At 44.6% G+C, this 24,772-nt stretch overlaps 1 protein-coding gene and 2 pseudogenes across 3 annotated transcripts in view; 2 read left to right on the top strand and 1 right to left on the bottom strand.

The window, feature by feature from the left end:
• The first annotated feature begins 10,560 nt into the window (after positions 1–10,560).
• On the top strand, positions 10,561–11,599 carry LOC147446394 (uncharacterized; annotated as a pseudogene).
• Positions 11,600–13,738: 2,139 nt separating this feature from the next.
• Positions 13,739–18,358, top strand: LOC147446393 (uncharacterized; annotated as a pseudogene).
• LOC147446392 (pentatricopeptide repeat-containing protein At2g33680-like) overlaps positions 17,401–24,772 on the bottom strand; it is a 25,505-nt gene continuing 18,133 nt past the window's right edge. For all 3 annotated transcript variants that reach the window (XM_086525632.1, XM_086525633.1, XM_086525634.1), the window contains one exon: positions 17,401–22,078. In XM_086525632.1, coding sequence (XP_086381758.1) covers positions 18,501–21,053 — 2,553 coding nt within the window. In that variant the 5' untranslated portion in view covers positions 21,054–22,078 and the 3' untranslated portion in view covers positions 17,401–18,500. The remainder of the gene's footprint in view (positions 22,079–24,772) is intronic.

Genomic DNA, 24,772 nt, shown 5'->3' with positions numbered 1-24,772 from the left:
AACCAGCCCAATCCGAGTCCGAAAAAGCATGTAAGTCTCGCAACAATGATCCCCCCTTGGGATAAAACAAGCCAAGATGTAAAGTGCCACTAAGGTAGCGGAAAATCCTCTTGACAGCCTCCCAAAAAGCTTAGACCCTGGGCTATGCATAAATCTGCTGACCTGTGAGACTGCAAACTCAATATCCGGCCTCGTGTTCCATACATAAATGAGGCAGCCAACAGCAGTTTGATAAAGAGTGACATCAGTAGGATCACCAGCATCATGTAGACTCAACTTCAAACCTGTTTCCATGGGAGTGGCAATAGGTTTGCAATCCTCAAGTCCAAACTTACATATCAATGTCTCTATGTATCTTTTCTGACACAAGGCAATACCACCATCACACTGCTTCAACTGTATACCCAAGTAATGATGCAACAGCCCCAAATCTTTCATCTTGAAAGTAGCATTCAAATCAGTCTTAAATTCAGCAATATGTCTCTCATTTGGTCCAGTGATCAGCAAATCATCAACATAAAGAACCACAATGAGAAGTACATCACCCTCACGCTTTACATACAATGTGCTTTCTGTTGGACTGTTACGAAAGCCTTGTTTGACCAAATGAGTGTCAGCTTTCTCATACCAAGCACGAGGAGATTGCTTCAACCCATACAAAGCCTTGTTACATTTGCACACTTTGTCCTCTTGTCCTTTTATGACAAAACCGCGAGACTGCGTTACAGAAACTTCCTCAAATATGTCACCATTAAAGAAAGCAGTAACAATGTCTGATTGATGTACATCCCAACCAAAATGAGCTGCCAATGCACATAGAAAACGCACACTAGTCATACGACAAGTGGGAGCAAAAGTCTCTTCATAATCAATGCCTTTTTGCTGTGCATAACCCTTTGCAACAAGTCGAGCCTTATGGCGATCGATCTCACCATCCAGCTTGTGTTTCAACTTGTAAGCCCACTTTGTACCAACGGCCTTTTTGCCTGGAGGAAAATCACATAAAGTCCATGTGTCATTTTCTATAAGTGCATCATATTCTGATTGCATGGCAGCCATCCAATTTTCTGAATTTTGTGCTTCATCAAAAGAGAGAGGCTCCTCAACATCATGTAAGCTAGACACAGCCAAAGCATAACAATCTGATGCATAAGATGCATGGTGAGAGCCTGAACGAGTATGACTAGACAAAGGTGCATCCAATTTACTATCACGCAAAGTGTGCACCAGCCATTTTGGCATACCTCTAGCCTCCTCATTTTCAGCCCTTTCCTCATCAAGTACATCATGTAGATCTGCATCAATAATAGGCTGATCTAGAACATTTTCAGAAACCCCCATAGGTTGTACATTTGCCTCATTGGAACTTACATTCGTATTTCCACCACTGAAAAGAGGCAACAAAGTGTCATAAATGTCCTGTGAGCTTACATTACTATCTCTAGTACATGGCAGCAAGGGCTGAACAGAATCTTCCACAAACACTACATCCCGTGAAACCAGAATAAGTTTTGTTTGCGGATGATACAACCAGTAACCTTTGCTTTCAGCACTATAACCAGCAAAAATACATTTGACAGCCTTATCATCCAATTTTCTGCGCTGCACTTGTGGCACCAAAGCATATGCCAAACAGCCAAAAACACGCATGTGCTCAATAGAAGGCTTTCTATCATGCCATGCTTCATATGGAGTAATAGACTGCAAAGCCATCGTAGGACACCTGTTAAGTACATAAGTGGCACACATGATGGCCTCAAGCCAAAAAGAATGCGGAAAAGCTTGACTTCTGACCATACATCGTGCCATTTCCGTCAGTGACCTGTTTTTCCTCTCATCAACACCATTTTGCTGAGGGGTATAAGGCAGTGTACATTGGTGTTTTATCCCATGACTAGCCAGAAATGCATTGAATTCATGAGACATATACTCCCCCCCTCGATCGGAACGGAGGGTGCCCATAGTACATTTCGAGACATTTTCAGCCATAGCCAGACGTTGTTTGAAGCACATAAAAACTTCGGACTTCGTTTTAAGAGGAAATACCCATGCATGCCTGGAGTAATCATCAATGAAAGTCACGAAGTACAGGTAATTGCCCAAGGACGGAGTTTGCATGGGCCCACAAACATCACTATGCACAAGCTGCAACCTGCATGTGGCCCGAACTAAACCATCCATTGGAAATTTAGAACGCTGCATCTTACCCAAAATACAACCTTCACAAACATGTTTGACAGGTGCTTCAAGAGGCGGCAAAGAAGCAACCATAGCAGATTTCTTTAAACACAGCAAACTGGCAAAATTCAAATGACCAAAACGTGCATGCCAAAGCTTTGCATCTGAAATAGCCCTTGAATCTGCAACAGCATTTGCAAAATTTTGTCCACACTTGTCATACAAAGTGAGCTTATACAGCCCACGACACAAAAGGCCAGATGCAACAATTTCATCACCAAAACTGAGATCATGAACTGTACATCTGTCATCCACAAATTTGACTACAAGTCCAAGTCTAGCAAGTGCAGATACAGACAAGAGATTCTTCTTGATCCCAGGTACATAAAGTGCATCAACAAGTGTGAAAGAATTTCCATTAGCAACAGTAAGCACAATCTTTCCAACTCCCTGAACTGGATAAGAAGCATTGTTGGCACAAGTGACAGAATTCCCATGAGGGACAGACTCGAGAGAGGTAAACAATTCACGATGTGAGGTAATGTGCTTTGTAGCACCACTGTCGAAATACCACACATGTGAATCTGCAGCAACTGACAAGCATGAATCATGGACAGCAGGATTGTAAGTGCACTCTGCGCTAAAAGCCCATTCTGCATCAACACAGCATTAGAGTCTCCTTTCACAGAAGACTCAACAATGGCTGCATTTGTAGTGGAACCAGCATTTGCAGTGGAACCACCCTCTTTCTTCTTAGCCTCTTTGGCCTTCAACTTAGGACACAACTTGATCAAGTGATCATTAGCTTTACAATAATGGCAACGCATCTTCTTTTTGCTCTTATCGCCAGAATTTCTAGATGAATTGCTGCCAGCAGAAGCATTAGGAACAGAATTTTTGCCACTCGCAGCAGAACCATAAGAAGTGGTTGCATTACTGTTACCACCCTTTCTTTGAGAAGCAATAAAAGCCTGTTCAACTGCACACTGCCTAGTCCTGTTTTTTCTAGAAAGTGACTCTTGCAACAACAATGTGCATAATGCATCAAACTTGACAACTTCAGGATTTCCTTGGGTCATAAGTCTCCAAGTACTAGCAAAAGTCTGGTAGGAATCTGGTAAGGCATCAAGAATAGTCTGCACAAGGGAACTATCTGAAATGACTTCACCTGTAGAAATAAGTTGCTCATTGATATCCTTGACACTAGCAAGGAAAGTGTCCATATCATCTTCCTCATGCATAATCTTCGACTCCAGCTCTTTACGCAGCAAAGCAATTTTAGCCTCACTGCGACTTGCATAAAGACCAGCCAAAATATCCCAAGCCTGTTTTGCAGATTTTGCTGAACGGATGTGAGGAACAATGGTGCGCTTCATAGACAATGCAATTAATGCATGAGCCTGCGCATCCTTAACATCCCAACGAGCTTGTTCTGCCGTAGGCAAAACAACTCTAACAGCTGCAATCCTTGCAACAAGACCTGCAACATCCTCAACATCGCCTACATCCTCAGAACCAGGACGTACATCAATGCCCTGCACAATGTTCCAGACGCCCTTTGACACAAGAACATGTTGGATCATATAAGCCCACATAGGGTAGTTGTCCCCATCCAACCTATCCTGAGCAGCAAACATCTTGAACACATCTGTGTTGTTGTTGTCAGCCATGGTAAATGTTGCACCTGATGTGAAAACTGCCCGAAAATAGAATAAATGGAGTGGAAACAACACGTGCTATATAGCACAAACCGCAGAAGACTGTATGGCACCTGTTATGCAAAAAACGGCACTGACAGAAATTCTGCACAAAATGACGAAATAGCCTGTGCAGTACTACTTGTAGTGGAAACGGAGGCCAAAATGAGCCCAAATAAAAAATGTGAGCAGACCTAGCTCTACGAGCTACCCCAAAGTATTTGTCAACCTGCGAACGCTCGCCAAAGCTCACTGAAATCGGAGAAAATGAGCAGGCGTGTACTGGAGCAGCTGGCTAACCCCGGGAGGACGCAACCTGCTCTGATTGTTGGAATTAGGGTTGCAGAGAAACACACACAGCTTGGAGAAGATGAAGAAAGCTCAAGGCACACAAAAGAGTGTATATTACTTAGTGTGCAATGGAAAGATTGATAGCCCTAGAGTGATGGGCGTATATACAATGCACGGGGGAAAAAACCTCCTAAAGAGGGGAAAAATGCCCCGGCGGTCCTAGTGTGTTCACACACATCACTACCACATGTGTATGGTAACATGACGTTCCAAGAACATTGTTATTTGTGGAATTCCCGAAGAGAAGTTAGAGACACCTCCTTCTCTTGTTATTGTTATCGAAGGTTTCTTCAAAACCCACTTTGGCATGTCCGGAGTTATGGTCTATGGAACACATAGAGTGGGTAAGCAGGGAGCTCCTCGCTCGGGAGAACGGCCAATTGTATGCACCATGCCAGAGGAGACCAAACGAAAGATTATCCTTGATAATAATTGGATCTATTTGAGGGATACAAAATATTTCGTATGTGAAGATCGCACTATAAAGCAACAAAATATGCGTCGCAAGGCATATGAGGAAAAGAATAAGAAAAACAAGAAGATCTCTCACAAAGAAAATGTGCCCAAGGAGGAGGTGCATCCCTCGAGCAAATATGAATGCGTGGCCTATGAGACCGAGTTACAATTGAAAATATGCTTTTGGAATTGTAATGAATATCCATGGAATACGAGGGTTGGCATTGATGAACTAACAAGCAAAGCCGATGTTGTACTTCTTGTTGAAACTTGGGAGCATGATACACAAAGGATTAACGGCTTGGAGGATTACAAGTACATTCATTGATGTGGTCAAACAATCTTAAGCATCAAAGGGGGCAAGGAGGGGTAGCATGTATGGTTAAGAAAGGATTGAACGATTTTGTATCAACTGTGAAAGATAACAAGTACAAACGTTATGTATAGCTGAAAATTATAACACCAAAAAGAGCACCCATTTTTGTAGCTGGTTGCTATATTCCTCATCATGATTCCCCCTTTTATGCTTGCATGGATAGAGATTAATCATTTTTTTTAATTTAGAAGAGGACAATGCTTATTTCAAAGGTGAAGGTGATGTTATTGTATTTTGGGGATAAGAATGCTCACACAAAAACATTGCGACATGATACTCAACAATTTGATATGCCATACATTTCAAGGGATTTGGAGGAAGTTCACTTGTATGATCGTACTTCAATGGATGAGAAAGAGCCAGATCACTATGGAAAGCTACTTTTACACATGTGTAATAGCACGGGTATGCTCATTGCCAATGGTGTATCTTTGTGGAGTGGAACCAATGGATTTATATGTAGGAAATATAATGGGGATAGTGTGATTGACTATATGCTACTCTTTGAAGCCATCATGTATCGCGTAAAGAGTTTTATGTTTGGCCAATGGACCTCGGGATCCAACCATCGGACCTTATGTATTGACCTTTCATGTAGAGAAACAGCTAAGCATGATAATCTCAGCCAAAGGTAAGACAAATTATCACTATGTATGGATTTCAAACAGGCACGAATGTACATAGAAATGGTTGAGCAAAAGTTATGGATGACAAAGCTTCAATATGACGCACCATTGGAAACTAAATGGAAAGCTTTTAAGAAAGTTATTTGTTCTCGTGCCGAAGAATGCTTTGCCATCAAGCATCTCCATGGTATCAACAAAGATAGATCACGCAAAAGGTGGTTTGATAAAGAATGTCAAGATGCTCGAAAGTCCTTGATAAAGCTTCATGCAACTATGGACAAAGACAACTATCAAAGTCATTTGCATACATACAAGGCATTGATTCAAAAGAAGAGAAGACGATGGGAAGTAAAGCAACAACTTTTTCAAGTCCAAGAAAAGGCACATGCGTATGGAAGATTTTGGAGAAACTTGAGGGGCAAGCGGGTTGAGAATTTTGGTAACTTGAGTGTTGTGGATATGTACACACATTGTAGGCATTTATATAAGCAAGCAAATTCTGAAAAAATACCATTTTATGCTTCACTCCCATGTATGCCCTCTTTTTTTTACTATTGAGGATGTATGTGGTGGGGTTGAAAAGTTGGCCACTCACAAAGCAGGAGATCTTCAAGGTATCAAGTTGGAGATGATCAAAGACGGGAGATTTTACCAATGAGTGGATGTGGGATATATTCAACCTTGCACTTCAACATGGTATGCCTTATGATTGGAGTACTAATTGGGTTAAGCCTTTGCATAAAGGAGGGGATATAAAGAATGTAAACAACTACCGGACTATAATGATTGGGTCTCTTATGGCAAAGTTATTTGGTTGCATAATGGAGATGAAATTGAGTGATTGGGTTGAAGAGAATGACAAGCGGGTTTTCGTTGATGACATAGCACCATTGATCATCTTGTCACTCTTCGTGTTCTCGTGGAGGAAAGTTGATTGGAAGGCAAGCGACTGTATTGTTGTTTTGTGGACTTTAAGAAAGCCTTTGATATAATTCCACGTAACAATTTGTGGAGAAGGATGGAAGAAATCCAAGTGCCAAGTGAGTGTATGCTTGCGTTTTCTCGAATCTATGAGAAGGTGATTTGTCAATTGCGCATGGGAAGAGAAATTTCAGAAATTTTTGTAAGCACTATTGGGGTTAAACAAGGATGTTTGTTGTCACCAACTGTCTTTGGTCTATGCATCAATCAACTGGAACAAATTGTACTTGACTTTATGCCAGAAGAAGGCATTGAAGAGGTCACTATTTGCAATGCGGTAATCATGCTTTTGTTGTATGCGGATGATGTAGTGCTTCTAGCACACACTTTAGAAGATGCACAAAAGCTTATGGTTGTCCTTGAGAACTTTTGCTTGCATAGTGTACTGATTGTGAATGATTCCAAAACAAAGGTTATGCTTGTGAAAACCAACCATAAGGAGAAGCCATGCATTGTGTACAACAATGAGACACTTGAAGTTGTTGAGAGCTTTAAATACCTTGGTCTTGAGGTTCCGTCCAATCACAAGTGGCATGAATGTGTGCTATGTATCGTTTGGAAGCAGAAAAGAGAGCATATTATGCATTTGAGAACATGTGTAATGCGAAAAACATCAAGTGTTGGGTTCTCAAGAAGTACCTTTTTGATGCATTGGTGACACCGGTTCTTCTTTATGGAGTTGAAGTGTGGGACTAGAGCATCTCAAAGTCTACTTAGAAAGAGACTGAGAATGTCCAAAAGCGTTTTCTTAAAAACTTTCTCCAAGTTAAGAAACAAACACCATATATGCTCCTACTTCTTGAGTCGCAATCTCTTCCAATTGAGGTTATGGGCATGGAAAGGGTTGTGGAGTACATGATAAAGATGCATCAAAGCCCTTCACGTTGACTTCCTACGATTGCATGGGAAGAAAGCAAAAAAGTTCAAAAGATGCATAAAAGCAAGATCTTGAGCATAGGATGGATGCAAGACATAAAGAAGTGGTTTGGGAGATGGGATGCATTACACTTGCTACATGATGCTTCAATTGACTCCCAAGTGAATGAAGCTTTTCTACAACACCAAGGTATTACGGCTTGGGAGAAATTTGGTGGGTCACGTTTCATACATTACACCACCCATATTTCCCCCAACTACAAAACCATGTGCTTCGCTGAAAGAGGAAACTGTACTCACACTTACATGCTTGATCCTATCCCCTTGTCGCGGCGATACGCACTATGGCAGCCATTTGGCTTAGCTCCCATTTCCTTCGATGCGAGACAGGGCGTTGGGGCAATGGAAAAGAGTTAAATCGATTGTGCACATTATGTTCACTTCATGTTCGGGAGTCTGAGCATCACACACTACTAGAGTGCTCAGCTTTTGGTCACATCCGAACTTGCTTCTCTCACATTTTCAGCCATGACTTAGACCTACACACTTTCCTCTCCTAGCCATTGTGTAGGCTCTCCATTGCGACTCTCATCACCACAATTTTGGAGCATCGAGAGTCACTCATCAGCCATACACATACTACATCACATGTAACTTTGGTCCCATAGGTCATATTTGACCTTCGAGGTCGATAATAAAATCTCTCTCTCGCTCTCTCTCTCTCTCTCTCTCTCTCTCTCTCTCTCTCTCTCTCTCTCTCTCTCTCTCTCTCGTGAGAGGATCTCTAGTGATACCACCACACCCACACCATATGGGAGGCACCTACTTTGCTTGGGATCACAGCACCGTCTCGTTATCTATAACGGGATGGCGCAATGGCCATCATCCGGCGGCCTGACTTGTATACCGCCATCAGTAGCCAGTGGAGGTAGTACAGTGGACTACATCATTGGCTTCAGAGAGACAGCCCACCTACTCACATCCTTCACCATCCCACCATTGCCTATTGGGGCTGACCACGCATATCTCGCCCTCTCTCTCACTGGCTCACCCATCTCACATACACCACCTACATCCACACCATACACCACTATACACTTCACACATGAGCTAGCCCACGTTTACTCATCACATGTATATGAGGGGATCTACACTCTCGACCCAGACACACCACTCTCTACACTCACTAGCCAGCTCTCAGCAGTTCTACACACCTCAGCCCTCAGCTGCTTTCCACACACTACCCATAGTGGCCGACCCCCCCCCCTCTGGGACGATGCCCCAGAATCGTTGGTACGACGGGGAGTGCAGAGATCTATACAGACAGCTACGGGCTCGACGAGCCTTAGAGGGGATTACTGAGAGCGAGGTCAGACGACAGATGAAGGCCATCACACGTCGTAAACGGCGGGCCTTCGAGGAGGCACAGGAGCTTGAGCTATACCACCTTCTTATGAGTACAGACTTCGCCACAGCATGGAGGATTCTGAGAGAGCCACGCCCCACCACCCCCCTGGAGGACCCCCAGATTTGGCATGATTATGCCGAGCGCTTGTACCAGATACCTGGGCAGCCACTGATCCCAGAGCCATGTGATCCTCGACCTACCACCTCGACTTTCTTCACATCTAGCATGGTGGAGAGGGCCATCCGACGCCTTCAGCATGGCCGATCAGCAGATCACACTAGACTACAGAGTGAGCACTTGATATATGCAGCAGACACTCTTTCCCCCTTGATAGCACGTCTCTTCAACCGTGCCTTAGTTGAGGGACTACCAGAGGAGTGGACTATGCACACCATCGTGCCTATCCACAAGTCTGGCGACACCGTGGATCCAGGGAACTACAGGACTATCATGATTGGCCACACACTTGCCAAACTATATAGGGCTGTTCTTGAGGCAGAGCTTAGCACGCATGCAGAGGCATCAGGGATACGAGCGTCAGGACAGGCAGGCTTTCGACGCACTTTCTCAACTATCGACCACATTTTCGTGCTTCGCTGCCTGATCGATGGAGCGAAAGCACGGAAGAGGAGACTCTACTTCTGCTTTGTGGATTTCTGCAAGGCCTTTGACACTATCCCTAGAGACTCTTCCAGCGCCTTCAGGAGCTACAGATACCATCTGAGATGATATGGGCCATTCATTCTTTATACGCACAGGTCTCTGGTAGAGTGCGTTGCCCAGGTGGACTATCGGATTCTATTGCTAGCACTATTGGTGTGAAGCAAGGATGTCCCCTCTCCCCGACTCTATTTGGTCTCTACATCGACGAGATATCAAATTACATTCTATGCGCAGGAGGGGCGGGATCAGACTTGGCAGGTATACCAGTACATATTATGCTTTATGCTGATGATATCATCCTAGTTTCTGAGACACGGGAGGGACTACAGAGCCACCTACGAGCCTTGGATGATTTCTGCACACATCGAGGGCTCACAGTGAACCTTGGCAAGACCAAGGTCATGATCTTTCACACCTCCAGGACAGTGCGGAGCCGAGCAGTACTCACAGCAGCAAGCGGGCAGATCGATGTGGTTGATTCATATGTATACTTGGGGGTGACTTTCACTGGTACCACTGGTAGATTTTCCATGGCACAGGCAGCCCGAGACCGGCTTACACAAGGATATGCAGCGCTGGCCATCTTGGAGCGCAGATGCCATCAGGCCCACTTCCAGGATCCCCGCACCAAGGGGTGGCTTTTTGACACTCTAGTCACACCTGCCATGATGTATGCAGCCCGAGACCGGCTTACACGAGGATATGCAGCACTGGCCATCTTGGAGCGCAGATGCCATCAGGCCCACTTCCAGGAGCCCCACACCAAGGGGTGGCTTTTTGACACTCTAGTCACACCTGCCATGATGTATGCAACCGCTGTATGGGCTCCAGGGCTATCCGCATCCCTATGGACACCGATAGAGCGCCCACAGATCATCATGATCTCCCGTTTGCTCCACAGCAAACCCTCCACATGATATCATCAGAGCAGAGCTAGCTACCCCACCGATGCTAGTAGAGGCTCTCTTTCAGACAGTTTGTTTCATACAGCGCATGCGAGAGCTCCCACCAGACAGACTCACCTACAGAGCTTTTGAGGCATCGATACAGGTGCATCATGAGGGGGACACGAGGGCATGGTACTCACAGGTCATAGAGTGGTTTACATCCCATGGCTTGGACATCACGGATCTGCCCCCTTTTCAGTATGATCCCGACTCCCCTCACATACGCCTCTCACACATCGAGAGGAATCGAGTTCTCAGACAGGATCTCTGGCAGCTATACATCAGGGAGACATGGATCACACCCAGAGAGCCTCTTCCCACGAAGAGGCAGTACTACAGAGACCACTTCCTCACTATTGTAGCAGATGGTTTCATCCAGAGACCGAGATACATGGATGTCTATATGCCACATAGAGCACGGGTCGCCATCGGACAGCTCAGAGTATCATCACACCAGCTAGAGATTGAGGCAGGGAGAGCGGCACATATCCCCAGCAGAGAGGATATGCAGACTTTGCACAGCAGAGGTTGAGAGCGAGGAGCATTACGTATGCAAATGTAGAGCATATGAGGAGATTAGAGGCAGATATCTGACCTTGTTTGCAGATCAGCCCACTCTACATCAGATCTTTGAGTCCAGAGACCAGCGACAGCTAGGCCGCTTCCTCATAGAGGCACAGCAGCATCGGGACTCCCTCCTCCAGGAAGCACTAGGGATGAGAGACGAGCGCCAGACACAGCTCACGGACTTTTTCCAGAGGACCATAGCAGCACCATCACTTTCGACCACCCAGAGAGGAGTGACTCTACAGCAGGCTGAGGAGGTCCGAGCTCGCAGACGCCCACGCACACATGGACGTAGGGCACCCCGCCTACACCACAGAGAGATCCAGGAGATCCAGGAGCACTACTACAGATCCTTGGAGGAGCGACGTACTCGGGCTTTTGCAAATCCAGCCGCCATCTTACGCGGATTGTCCGCACCCTACCCATCCATGCATCATGTATTACACCCTGATTATGGGACTGGATGGAGTTAGAGATAGGATAGCATCTCATGATTGTATTTACCCCAGCATATAGGATTGCATCTCTCCCCCAGTTTTTTGGCGCTCCACCCCCACCCTCTTTGTATCACCTCCCCCCAGACATTACACAGGATAGTTTACTTTTACTTTTGTACCCTTTTATCCTTTATGGATACACAGACGACACCCACCTCATGTACTTTGATTTGTCTCATAGGCCGATTTCGGCCTCTTTATAGACGTTAAAAAATCTTTCTCTCTCTCTCTCTCTCTCTCTCTCTCTCTCTCTCTCTCTCTCTCTCTCTCTCTCTCTCTCACACACACACACACACACACACACACACACACACAACTTAGCTAGACAAAAGAGTATTTTTACCCTCAATTGGTTATAGATCACATACATTGGCAATCAAGCTCAAGCATCTGCTCACACTCAGTATCATAATCTCAATGACGATTTTTTTAAATCTCTCACAATTGCTCGCTAATCCTGCTCTCTTTAAGGGTTTAGTCGTGTCCCCACATACCTAAGGGTCTGCACACATATAAATGCAGGCTCGTAGTTGGTTGGCTTACAAAGCGTGGTATATCTTTAATTTGATCAAGTTGGATGTTTCGATGCTAATTATTATTTATAAATAGCTTTTCATTGACAGCTTTTGACGGTCATTTTTCCACAAAAAAAAAATTAAGAGCTACCACGTGGTCGACTGTGCGCTCAAGGAGTCCTAAATGGACCTTTGGCTCACCAAGTAGGGTAAAGGGGCCAATATAAGGCCACTTAAAACCCAATAGAGGGATATTCAATTTGAAAGATATGGATTAAATGATAGGATTGATAGTTTTCAATGAAATTGATATGGAAAGATAGATCATATCAAGTGCTTGCCATTCCCAATGCCATCCCAATTATAATTCCCATCTATTTAGGTAATATTTTCCATTTAATTTAAAGGTGGCCTTGTTTTGGACCCAGGTCTGTTATTGGCCCCTCTACCCTAAACATTGAAGGCAGAGGCCTTCAAGGTGCAAGTATTGTTGCTAAATTAGCTTTACTTGAAAGAAATACAATTCTAAATGAATTATTGGATTTTCAAGTGAGAGGGGTTTCTCGCTTGAGACATCCGAGAATAAATATTTATAATGTGTCATTCAGAGAAATGTCAAGAGCACTGTTAACGGGTACTTTTGATGCATCACATCAGATAGGTGACAAAGAGCATGGAGAACAAGTATTCAACCATCCGGAATGGACTTCTCTAATGCACTATGGGATGGGTGACATAAAGCATCGCGAAGGAATTGTTCCATAAGTTGAGTAAGGAAGGACTAGGTGATGGGTATTCTTGATTGGAAGAGAGGATTCTCTTCACACAGATCTCTTATGGGAATTTGCTTTCCGAGAACCGAGTTGCGCTCTGAGTTTTGAGTTTTCTTAGGTGATGCTTTTTGTGTTTTGATCTATGAGGTGTTTGTTTTACAAGTGCATTTCCTTTGTGCACGAGGAAGCAGGAGGATAGGAAGGCATGAGCCTCTACAACAGATCAGCCAAAGGGTTTCGCACCCTAGGTTTCGGGATTGGATCCACATATTTGAGAGTAGTAGGCTCTCAAGTTGGGATCAAGGAGTAGAGATTCCCAAGAAGGGACTTCGTGTCCAAGCCAGCAAAGTTGATGCTATGACTTCTAGAGAAAGTGGATAGAGTCGCAAATAGAATTATAAGGATGTCATGCCCTAAGTCTAGAAGGTAAGTTCCAGGGGTGAGAACCTTGGTTCTCGAGGATCCTGAGTAAGAAACAGATATTCCTAGGAATAGAGTTGCCCTGAGATTGGGAAGTCGAGGCTTCCGAGTATCATCGAGTCCGATCTAGAACGGACGAGGTAATACGTTTGTTTTAAGTGCTTATATAAGGACTTCTCCCAGTAATAAAGATGCTCTTTACGGGGGGGAGACCAACCCATCTTCCGATCCCCTGTGTTGTGTCGATCACTCCTCTCTCTCTCCGGCTACTCCCTTTCTAGTACTCTCTTCAGACACCCTCGATCTCTCTTACATGGGTGGAGATTACTAGACTCAATCGTCCGGACCTGATCCAGCTAGATACCAGGAGGACATGGATAGAGCCGCCACAATAGTTGGGCACGAAGATGGCTTTCTATAGAGAGCATCTTCTCCACCTCACAGGAGATGGGTTTGTGATTAGACCTAGCTACATGGATATACATATATCTCATGGTTTGCGGTGTGCCATCGGTCAGATACGTACATCCTCATAGCAGCTGGAGATAGAGACTGGTAGATTCAGAGGGATACCAGCAAACAACAGGATATGCTGCTTATGCCAGCTAGAGCCAGAGACAGAGCTACATTACATATGTCATTGCACAGTGTGCTATGAGATTCGGGGTCGTTTCCACTGCTTATTCAGAGAGGGTTTCGGTCCTTTCTCTAGGGTCATGAGTTATGAGGATCAGAGATGTCTTGGGCTATATCTACTTGAGTTACACAGATATAGAGACACTTTACTTGGGAGAGCTAGAGAAAGACAGTCCTAGAGACGGATTACAGATTTCTTTTCACTAGATATGGGACAGCCAAAGGAGCAGCCATCAGTGCAGAGCTCGGCCCACACTCATTCGACCACTATCGGCACTCTCATCAATCGAGCACTGGAGCTACGGAAATCCAGACGGCCACGATTGAGGAGAGGGGCTACACAACATCGACGGAGACTACAACAGAGGATTCGAGCCATACTCTCGACATCCAAAGTGCAGATGACGATGGATTCTAGTAGTAGTAGTAGTAGTAGTAGTAGTAGTAGTAGTAGTAGTAGTATTTTTGTTCTAGTCTTTTTGTATCCAGACATGGTATCAGATTCACAATTTTGTAACAGTTTGGTCTCATAGGTCATTTTGGCCTTTTGAAGACGTTAATATAACATTTCATTTCATTTCTCTCTCTCTCTCTCTCTCTCTCTCTCTCTCTCTCTCTCTCTCTCTCTCTCTCTCTCTCTCTCTCTCTCATGGTTTCAGATGCATGGCTGCACCATGGACAAGCTGCCTCCTTTCCAATACTCTCTTCAGACACTCTTACACGAGTGGAGATTACTAGACTCATTCGTTAGGAGCTTGATACCAGGAGGACATGGAAAGAGCCGCCACAAGAGTTAGAGAGCATCTTCTCCACCTCACAGGATGGGTTTGTGATTCAACCCAGCTACATGGATACACATATGTCTCATGGTTTGCGGTGTGCCATTGGTCAGATACACACATCCTCACATCAGCTGGAGATTGAGACTGGTAGATTCAGAGGGATACCAGCAGACAACAGGATATGCCGCTTATGCCAGCTAGAGCCAGAGACAGAGCTACATTACATATGTCATTGCACAGTGTACTCTGAGATTCGGGGCCGTTTCCACTACTTATTCAAAGAGGGTTTTGGTCCTTACTCTAGGGTCATGAGTTATGAGGATCAGAGATGGCTGGTTGTCCCATATCTAGTGAAAAGAAATTTGTAATCTGTCTCTGGGACTGTCTCTCTCTAGCTCTCCCCAGTAAAGTGTCTCTATATCTGCATCACTGCAAAGCTCGGCCCACACTCATTCGACCACTACCGGCACTCTCATCGACCGAGCACTGGAGCTACAGAGATTCAGATGGCCGCGATTGAGGAGAGGGGCTACACAGCATCAATGGAGACTACAGCAGAGGATTTGAGCCATACTTTCTCGACATCCAGAGTGCACATGAGGATGGATTCTAGTAGTAGTAGTATTTTTGTTCTATCAGATTCACAATTTTGTAACAGTGGTCATTTTGGCCTTTTGAAGACGTTAATATAACATTTCATTTTATTTCTCTATTTATCTGAGTATATTTGATATTGTTATGCGCTCCCGTTTGTGACAGTGGTATTAGAGCAAGGTCTCCTCTCTTTCTCTGCAAAGGACAGCTTTGCTTAGTTACAAGGAATAGCCATTTTCGGGTCTTCGTTTCTAGTTCCCATTCCAGCTTCCCATTATCCCCATTCCGTGTTTCAAACATGGGTATTCATAACACGGAATGGCGTTTTATGCCCACTACCGTTCCTTGTTCCCGTTCCAAAATCCCGTTCTGGGTAACTATGCAACTCTGGGAAGATATGGAAAGAAGCGATGACAAGGGGGGGGGGGGGGGGGAGAGAGAGAGAGAGAGAGAGAGAGAGAGAGAGAGAAGCAAGCACGAGGAGCTTTAGGACGTGCAAGAAAAGCTCGCAGAGTGGGAATTTTTTTTCTCTCTACAGTAAGTCCACAAGACAAGGGATTCTCTGAGAAGGTGACAACAAGAGAATGATGCTCAAGAACCTAGAGAACCCTAGGAGCGGAAGGCCCTAGATCAGTTCAAGGCTGAGTTTTCCAAGAAATTTTTTTGCTCTACACTGTGAGGAAGGCATCACAGAAGATTGGGATTGGTTCTCCCAAAAGAAGCATGAGCGAGTCATGGATTACATGAACAGGTATTGGTTTACTATGTCCAAGGTGGCTCCATTCTTGAACCTTTTTTATGAAGAAAAGATGAAACAGTTTGAATGACTTTTACCTGAACTTTGTAGAAACATGATGATGTATCCGCAAGATACTTTGCAGTGGGATGGTGGAGGCAGCAATGCAAGCTGAAAGCGTATAGTTCAGTGTATGAAGAATGTGATCTCTACAGTGGGATGAGAACCATTGAACCATTTCTTTTGTTGACTCTCTTTGTAGGATGCGAGAAAGTATTGGAGTAATAGAATTCAACAGCCCAGAGCTTGCCAATGCCATATCTTGCAATCAACGTGCTCCAAGAGACAACATCCCGGAGAGTATGCCTATCAAGAACTTTTCTTGCTTTCGTGATTGGCACACATCGATGAAAGTACCGCCAAGCATGACATCTTTGTCCAACAGCCCCTGACTAGCCATGTTGGGCATATCCTGCAATCAGCGTGTTCCAAGTCATGACATTCCGGAGAGTAAGGCCAGGGGCCTTCAAGGTACAAACATAGGTGATTGCATTTGGAGAGAGGCCTTCCCTTAGCATCCGGTGAAAATAGCACAGTGCACCCTTGTCACACCCACATATCCTGCAATTAACAATTTCCAAGCGATGACACTCCTTGCCACACCCACATTGGGCATATCCTGCAATCAACGCGTTCCAAGTGATGACACTCCGGGCAGGAAGCCCATCAAGAACTTCTCGTGCGTTCATGCCACACTGCTTTACTGTGTTTGTGAATTCCTGCGTACAAGGTTGTGCAAGCTTCAGATATTTGAAGCTGTGGCAGCTCGATTTAAGACACAACAGCTTCAAATTTAAGAGTTGGTCTAACGGTAAGGCTTTGGCCTCTCAACCTATGGGTTGTGGGTTCAAATCCCCCGTTGGGTCACACTCTAGAGGGACACCTTGTGCTCACCTGGTGTTCACGTTGCTAGGGCTCTTGCCCTTGGACACTCGAGTGCATCCTCCTCCTGGGTGGGTCACCCGAGGAGGAGGTTCCTAGCTGGTTGCTACGAGTTCTCTCCGCCGTTCCCAGCATGTGGTGCATCAATTAGGTGGCCATGGTGATGCCTACGCGTGGCTCTTGCCCGATGGTACGCGGCCCTTGCCCGACCATGTAACATGGCTAATATTTGGAAGGGATAAGCACCTCCCCCTGTGGGCCCTATGGTGTGTCGAAAAAAAAAATAGAGAGAAAGAGGGACACCACGTAGACACTAAAGAGGTTGAGAATTTTAAAAAACCCATATGCTAATGAAGTAAAGATGCAATCTCACGAAATATTACCAAGAATTGAAGGTGCACTTGAGATAAGATCAAGGACCTTATGCAAAGTGAATGCTCGTATGTTAGTAGTACAACACAGCCTACTTAATTCCATTAATACCACTGATACAAAGTGAGACCTGGCTTTAAGCTAGAACCAATCGAGGCCCTTGGTGGTAGTGAGCATTGGGTCATCACAACATTAACCCAACATGGTGGAGAGGCTGGCGTGATGGTTCATATGCTCAGTAGCAAATGCTTCTTTTGATTTTCTGAGATGCTCTTCAGATACATCGTAGCACTTTTTTGGGTATAATACAACGGTTCTTCACAATACCAACAACGCCCCATGGGAGGGCCCACCTTAATCTGCCCAAGGGTTTGTTTTCCGACCACACACCTGATGTGCTTCCATGCCTAGCCTATAGATTGCTGGTGACCTCAGATCTAACATTCATGGCAATCCTAGAATCTCCCCTCTTATTTATTGAGTTTGATGATAACACACAGAAGTTATAAATGGTAGGGCAAATAGGTAGGAATGGGTAATGCTTGCAATTAATCAAGGCGGTATATTCTCTCTAGTGGCATACGTAACTGCCCCCCATGTCACAAACTCATCATGAATGTTCACTCTGATAAGCAAACAGCATACCGCCTTCCACACTAATTGTGTATGCAGGTGAAGCTAGAAACAATGGCATAAGCTCTAAAGTACATCGCTGGCAAGTCGGATCACAGCCAGAACTCTCAGCCCAAGTGCCTACAGCCAGTCCTCCATGTGCAAATATCCACATGAAATAGCATATCCGGCGGCTGACCCTGATACTCTATATGCATGACCCAAAACAGTAGCTGAAAAGCAGGAGAGATGCACTGATCTGACCATATCTCTGACTGATGTGAACAGTGAGGAGGATGTTGTGCCCTCAGGAGGATCTGCCTCCCAATGGAAACATTGTACTCAAAGAATGAAACAGGATTCCCATCAATCTGTACAGAAGGCCACTACCATTCATGACCCCCCTCACATTCATGCAACGCAAGATCAAAGTCTAGGCCAACTAGTAGAGGCCTTTGAAGGGCACAAGAATGCTTCATCTCAAGGTTATATATATTAACAGCCTAACTTCAAATCCTCATTATGAAATGTGCCAGTTCTGTTCCCGCCCTCCGACATGTCGATGCCTGCTTTGGATTTGCTCAATGCGCTTTTCTCATCAAAATGCAATGCATGCTCAAAGACGTTCCTCCCTATGCCTTCGTTACCCCACCTTCGACAAGCATCAAGCACCGTCTGCACAAGGACAAGATCTGGATGGAATGGACTTTTTTGCACTAAATCTAAAGCTTGTTCCAAATGACCTGCATGGCTTAGAAGATCTGTCATGCAGGTATAGTGCTCCAGAGTTGGTTTGAGCCCATACTCGCTGCTCATTGAGTCGAGATATTCTTTACCCCTGGCGGCGACACCAGCACGACTGCATGCAGTAAGAACATTAATAAAAGCTATAAGGTCAGGAATTAGACCTTCCCTGTTCATAGTATCAAAAACATGCAAAGCGCTGTAGCTCTCTCCCACCTTCATGTACCCCGCAACCAGAGAAGTCCAAGAAACTACATCTCGGTCCGGACCCTCGTAGAATACTTCCAGCGCTTTTGAAAGCGAGCCACATTTTGCGTACATGTCCACAAGGGCATTGCTGATGAGAAGATTATTTTCTAGCAAGCCTTTGATGGCAAGATCATGATGCATGTTTCGGCCTGTCTCTTCGGCTCCGATGGCACTGCAAGCTTTCAAGATGCAAATATAAGTAGCAGCATTTGGAGAAAGTCCAAAGCGACGCATCCTTTCAAGAAGTCCCAGAGCTTCTTCAGCCAACTTGTGTTCGACATATGCTGCAATTAGTGCAGTCCATGAAATTACATCATGAACTGGAAGATTGTCAAACACTTCTTGTGCTTTTGTGAGCAAGCCGCATTTGGCATACATATGTACTAATGCATTGCCAATAAATGTATTTTCTTGAAGTAAACCTGTTGTGCAAATCTCAGCATGTAATTGTTTGCCTTCATCTGCAGCTGCTATGTGTCCACAAGCATTTAAACCACAAACATACGTGGTAGCATTGGGAGAGAAACCCTCAAGCTGGAGCTGTCTAAAACACTGGAGTGCTTTGTCACCACATTCTTGTAGAGAGTACCCTGCAATAAGCGCTGTCCACAAAATTAGATCGTGGTCTTGAAGCTTGTCAAACACCTCTTGTGCTCTTTGGATGAAACCACACTTGCAATACATGTCCACCACAGCATTGCTAATAGCAGGGCTTTCAAGCAACCCTGTTCTGGCTATCTCTGCATGTAATTGAATGCCCTTGACAACAGCACTGATACTTCCACACGCTTTTAGGCTGCAAATAAATGTTGCAGCATTTGGACAAACCCCATCCAGTTCCATCTGGTCAAAACAATCAAGTGCCTCTTCACCAAGGTCAGAGTTGGCATAGCCGGCGATCAATGCAGTCCAAGAGACGACATTTCTAATTGATAAGCTATCAAGCACTTCCTGAGCTTGTGCAAGTAGTCCAAACTGGGAATACATATCTATCAAACAATTCCCAACATAAAGATTTCTCCTTAACAACCCCTTCCTGCATATCTCAGCATGAATAGCTCGTGCCACACCTGTTGCATCAAGACTGCAACAAGCTTTTAAGGTGCAAACAAATGTTATGGCATTGGGAGAGACCCCAGCATGTTGCATTTGATCAAAACATGTCAAAGCTTGCTTGCCACACCCTTGATCAGCATATCCAGAAACCAGTGAATTCCACGAAATGACATCCCTCTCTGAGAGCCTGTCAAACACGTTTTGCGCTTCTAAGAGTGCCTTGCACTTTGAATACATATTAATCAATGCATTGCCGACAAAGTTATTCATTTCTAGCAGCCCCTTTTTAATGATTTCACCATGAAATTCTAAGCCAGAGTGTTTAATGTTATCAGAACCACAAACATTTAAGCTGCAGACATATGTTGTTGCATCTGGTGAGATACCTTCCAGACACATCTGCCGTACACAATTCAAGACTATTTGACTTTCCTTGTTCTTCGTGAATCCTGCAACCAGTGCATTCCAGGAGACCAAGTCGCGGACTGGAAGCCTATTGAATATGTTCTGGGCAGCTGCAAGCTGACCGCACTTGGCATACATGTCAACTAAAGAGTTACCAACAAAAACGTCTCGTTCAAACCATCCATTCAGTACCGCCTGTATATGTAGTTTACAGCCACTTTTCAGATCGTTCACCTCAGCGCATGTTTTTATGAGCGCAATAAAAGTATATTTGTCAGGTTGAAGATAACACTCATACATTTTATGGTACAAACCAAGAGCCTGTCCAAACTCTCTGCAATCTATACAGCCTTTAATTAGAGCACTCCACGAGGACTTGTCCTCGTATAGCAAACCATCAAACAAGTTGAGTGCAACCTGCATGCTTCCACCTTCCACCAAAATTGAAACTAGATACTGTCCAACTGACGAATGAAGTTCAAAACCTCTTCTCTTCAGATAGGTATATAAGTGCACTACATTAGTCCAGCTAGTTGTTTCCAAGGGCTTGCACAAAATGCAGGCAAGATTCTCAACAGATGGCCGTAGTAGCATTTTCTAGCTCATCAACTTCTCTAAGCTATGAATCTCAGTAAACCTCTCAAGAAGAATGATTGGCAATGATGCCACTAATGTTGGGCCTTTCATAGTCAATCTGTCAGAAAAGGAGGTGGATGTCCAAACAGTTTTAGATCCAGCATTACCTTCACTACGTTGATGCTTGGGCCTGAAAAGAATGCATTCTCCAAAGATATGTGAATTGAAGCTTTCTTGTACAGTACCTCTGGGATCAAGCCATTCCTTGTGCCCTTGGTAGGAGAGGACAGGGGAAAAAAGGAGGAAAAACTGTAAAAATGCATTACAAGAGGCTCTGATGTCCATGACACAATGTGGGAGGACATAGTGCATGGTAAAGAGTGGAGACCAGCAGCTGAAAATAGGTAGCACAAAAATCTTCAGTTTTAAGTTATACCATCTACAGATGAGGAATTGACAACACATCAATAGACACGCTTGTTAGAAATCGTAGTGCCATCTCCTAGAGAGCTGAGGGTGACTGAATAGGTGTTTGGAAGATGAGGAATTGACAACACATCAAAAATCTTCAGTTTTAAGTTATACCATCTACAGATGAGGAATTGACAACACATCAATAGACACGCTTGTTAGAAATCGTAGTGCCATCTCCTAGAGAGCTGAGGGTGACTGAATAGGTGTTTGGTCTATGCTAATGAATCTCAGTAAACCTCTCAAGAAGAATGATTGGCAATGATGCCACTAATGTTGGGCCTTTCATAGTCAATCTGTCAGAAAAGGAGGTGGATGTCCAAACAGTTTTAGATCCAGCATTACCTTCACTACGTTGATGCTTGGGCCTGAAAAGAATGCATTCTCCAAAGATATGTGAATTGAAGCTTTCTTGTACAGTACCTCTGGGATCAAGCCATTCCTTGTGCCCTTGGTAGGAGAGGACAGGGGAAAAAAGAAGGAAAAACTGTAAAAATGCATTACAAGAGGCTCTGATGTCCATGACACAATGTGGGAGGACATAGTGCATGGTAAAGAGTGGAGACCAGCAGCTGAAAATAGGTAGCACAAAAATCTTCAGTTTTAAGTTATACCATCTACAGATGAGGAATTGACAACACATCAATAGACACGCTTGTTAGAAATCGTAGTGCCATCTCCTAGAGAGCTGAGGGTGACTGAATAGGTGTTTGGAAGATTTACGCTTGTGCACCCGACCACCCTCTTGTGGGCACATAAAGGGTTCTGGCCCTCATTTTCTCAGCCCCAGCCGACCCACACACGACCAACCAAGCCAAAGGAACCACCAATTGGCTCACCAGCGCAATCACACAGAGCAAACTGCAGCACTCAAGAGTCGATATAGAATTTCAAAGCAACCAAACATCCAATCTGCATCAGAAAGAGAGGAACAACAACACCCACATCAAAGGAGAGAAGCAGGTACAGATATGGTCCAGCCATTCCTGGCAGCAATTAACAGGGCTAGGGATTCATCTAGGCAGAACTGCAGGCAGTTGAAACAGTGTGAAAGGCAAGAGTGGGCGAAGTGAACAAGAAAGAAAGAAAGAGTCTTTCAAAAGCCAAAACGGTTCATGAGATAAGAACGAAGTACAATTGATGATGATTTCTCTCACCTGAAAATGTAACAAGAAATGAATTCTAATCCTAACTAGATCCCTAAAGCTCTTGAGTGACTCCTGAGCAGTAGGCTACAGCAGGCGAGTCATCGGGCTGATCTTTGCTCTGCGTAGTGTCTCCATCAAGCTTGCCTTTAGAGGGAAAAACCACATTTGTTGTGCTTTACTCCATAGAGATGGTGTAACCGGCAAACCACTGGCAAGGCGGTAAAATCACTGCAACAATCACCAAGCTGAACAGAAAACACGTGAAAGAGAGAACACCTCAAACTAGGCAAGGGACATGGAGTGGCGGAGTTTCACTTCCAGATGCACTAGCCCCAAAGTCTAACGCCCCTTTCGGTACTTCTATATTGACGGTTCATAGAGTACAACTACCGGGAAGTCACTCTTCAATCTTGTTGTCACAGAAACGGAAGCGTGAACTTATAACCTTAGATTTAATCTACCTTTTTGTAAGGTGTAGCGGAATGAATGTTGAACTTTGCTCAAGATGAGTGCTCCAAGCTGTGCTCAAGGTTCCTTTTACTTAGGGAAGGGAGAGCCTTCCGTTCTTTAATGATAGAGTGCAAGTGATCACAAACAAAGTGGATGAACATTGTGAATGAAGGTGCTGAAACTGAGAGAGAGAGAGAGAGAGAGAGAGAGAGAGAGAGAGAGAAGAGAATACGACACCGGAAACTTGTAAAACCCTCCTCCAAGGGCCCTCCCTCGATGGCGAGAGAGGTCTACGCTATTGATTGCACAAATCTGGTACAAGTGTAGATGCGAAGCTAAGTGATGCTAATGCGGGAAACTGAATGCTTCGAAGGCGACGGTGACGACGACCTTTAACTGCTGCTGTGGCCTTGAATGCTGAAAACACCCGACTCCTTGCTACTTTCAAAAACGCTGATTCTGTTGTTGATAAAACGCTGATTGGCTGTTGACAAAACGCTGAGTTGCTGACTGTATTTGCTTGAAAAAACGCTGTTCCTGCTGCTGTTTTATTCGCTGTATTGCTGCTGGAAACGCTGGCCCGATGGGGCTGAATCGCTGCTGCAAAACGCTAGTCTATGGCTGCTGAAATCGCCAAGTGTAGGGGGCTGAAATTGCTGTCTTGAAGGCTTTCAAAACGCTGAAGTGGATGCTTGGAATGATGATGCACACTGTCCCAAAAACACTGCCTATGCCGGTGGAAGGGCTGCTGAAAACGCTGGGTTAAGTCTTGTGGAAACACGCCAACCTAAGGGGGCATCTTGCTTGAGAGATAAGAGGAACCTACTGCAACCTGTGCCTGTGTTCTCCTTGCTCTTCTGTCAGAAATGCTAGCGCTAGGGATTGCTTATTTATTAACTTAGTCAAATTGCCCTAACCACTTCCCAACAAAAGTCGCTTAAAAATATAATAAGTGAAAAATGTCAAAAATAGGGAAAATAGGTTCTGTGCACTGGAAAATGCTCCTGATGAATTCTGATGGTAATGCTGATGATCATGCTATGTGCAACCAGAGGATATGCATCTACTCTAAGTGCCTGGGCATGCATGGTCTGCGAACAGACTCAAAAAAGTGCCAGAACACTTCCTAAGCTAGACTGACTGGATTGAACTCAAGCCTTGTCATGCTGTAGCTTGTCCACGGACACAAAAGGTTGGATGTGTCACGTGACATCCCCCCCTTTTTAAAATGAGATACTCGTACCGAGCTGCATGGCTTCCTTGTAGTCTGCCAACAACTCTGGGTAATCTTTGAAAAACTCTTCATCTTGTCACAAAGTGATGACGTGGCTAACCCTAACCTACTGAAAACCCTAACCCTAACCCTAAAAGGCAACAAGGAAAAGCAGACGGATGCTGACGTGGCACCATACGGCAGATTCCGCAAAACACGACGCATTTCACGATGGACTATACGGCAGGGAAAAAGCTACGCAATTTTTGGACTCTGCTTTTCCCTACGCAAAGGATAGGGGAGAGAGAGAGAAGAAGCTTTTGCTTTATTTTGATTCGCTCAAGAGAGCTTGTGAGAGAAAGAGCCTTGGCTTATTTTTAGGCTTTTGATTCTAAGCTTTTGGGGCTCTGCTTTTGGCATCCCTTGTAAATAAATAAGTGGTTTGGGCTCACACT

Source organism: Adiantum capillus-veneris, chromosome 12 (genome assembly GCF_014529385.1).
Source record: "Adiantum capillus-veneris isolate H3 chromosome 12, ASM1452938v2, whole genome shotgun sequence".
NCBI classification, from domain to species: domain Eukaryota; kingdom Viridiplantae; phylum Streptophyta; class Polypodiopsida; order Polypodiales; family Pteridaceae; genus Adiantum; species Adiantum capillus-veneris.
Note: the sequence above shows the minus strand (reverse complement) of the source record. Positions and strands in the feature narration are given on the sequence as shown.